We start from the raw sequence: 1,322 nt of genomic DNA, 5'->3' as shown, positions 1-1,322 counted from the left end.
GCGTCTTTGACTTTACAGTCAAACGCTTAACCAGCGGTTTGAATCAACGGTTCCTCTCGTACTAAGTTGATTAACTCTTTTGATGCGTGTATAAGTAGGATAAAACTAACCTGTCTCACGACGGTCTAAACCCAGCTCACGTTCCCTATTAACGGGTGAACAATCCGACACTTTGAGACTTCTGCAACTCAATGATAGGAAGAGCCGACATCGAAGGATCAAAAAGCAACGTCGCTATGAACGCTTGGCTGCCACAAGCCAGTTATCCCTGTGGTAACTTTTCCGTCACCTCTAGCCAGAATCTTTCTGGGCTTAAAGGATCGATAGGCCATGCTTTCGCAATTCTTATTGATGATACAAATCCGAATAATGCTAACTTTTCTCCTTTCGGTCTACAAGAGATTTCTGTTCTCTTTGAGTTAACCTTAGGGCATCTGCGTTGATGTTTAGCAGATGTGCCGCCCCAGCCAAACTCCCCATTTGATAATGTCCTCAGTGAATGTCGTTTACACTTTAGTTTCGCGTTTCTGCAGAGCAGATCCACTAATTCCGAGTGAGCAAAGCCACATTAGAAGCCGTGGTATTTCACTGTCGCATTAGATGCTCCCACGTATGCTACATCTTCCAAGTAGTTTTACAATATCAAACTAGAGTCAAGCTCAACAGGGTCTTCTTTCCCCGCTTATATTGCCAAGCCCGTTCCCTTGGCTGTGGTTTCACTGGATAGTAGTTGGGGACAGTAGGAATCTCATTGATCCATTCATGCACGTCATTAATTAGACGACGAGGCATTTGGCTACCTTAAGAGAGTCATAGTTACTCCCGCCGTTTACCCGCGCTTATGCGAATCTCATCACAATAACATTCAGAGCACTGGGCAGAAATCACATTGCGTGTATAGTTTTTCAACTTTACACAATGCTTTGTTTTAATTAAACAGTCAGATTCCTCTAGTCAACACCAGTTCTGGATATGTCATAATTGTGACTTAACAAGTTAAATCACTGACGTCCAGAGCCAATCCTTTTTCCAAAGTTACAGATCGAATTTGCCGACTTCCCTCATCTACTTTATTCCACTTAACCATAGGCTGTTAACCTTGGAGACCTGATGCGGTTTAGGGTACGGTTATCAACAATAGCAAATAGTAATCGAAATTTCAAGGTTCAAATAGGTTGGCGAAAGATCCCATTGAGAATGGAACATGTCCGACTTTTTATCTTTTTCGCTAACTAAATCAATTCAAAAGATTCAAGTCATTGTCAAGCGTCGCAAGCGCCTGCTGCCAAACTATCTGAAGAATCAATCACTTTTTGTCACCA

The 1,322-nt window shown here is 42.4% G+C and overlaps 2 protein-coding genes across 2 annotated transcripts; one reads left to right on the top strand and one right to left on the bottom strand.

Moving 5' to 3' along the window:
- Positions 1 to 191: 191 nt before the first annotated feature.
- On the top strand, positions 192 to 443 carry GNI_243860 (hypothetical protein; the record flags this gene model as incomplete). Its single annotated transcript, XM_011136403.1, has 1 exon — positions 192 to 443. The coding sequence occupies one exon, from the start codon at positions 192 to 194 to the stop codon at positions 441 to 443; it is 252 nt and encodes an 83-aa protein (XP_011134705.1).
- A 199-nt stretch (positions 444 to 642) lies between these two features.
- Positions 643 to 792, bottom strand: GNI_243850 (hypothetical protein; the record flags this gene model as incomplete). Its single annotated transcript, XM_011136402.1, has 1 exon — positions 643 to 792. One exon carries the CDS (start codon positions 790 to 792, stop codon positions 643 to 645), a length of 150 nt encoding a protein of 49 aa, XP_011134704.1.
- Between the last annotated feature and the right edge of the window lie 530 nt (positions 793 to 1,322).

This window comes from Gregarina niphandrodes (assembly GCF_000223845.1).
Source record: "Gregarina niphandrodes unplaced genomic scaffold scaffold00802, whole genome shotgun sequence".
In the NCBI taxonomy this organism is placed as follows: Eukaryota; Apicomplexa; class Conoidasida; order Eugregarinorida; family Gregarinidae; genus Gregarina; species Gregarina niphandrodes.
Note: the sequence above shows the minus strand (reverse complement) of the source record. Positions and strands in the feature narration are given on the sequence as shown.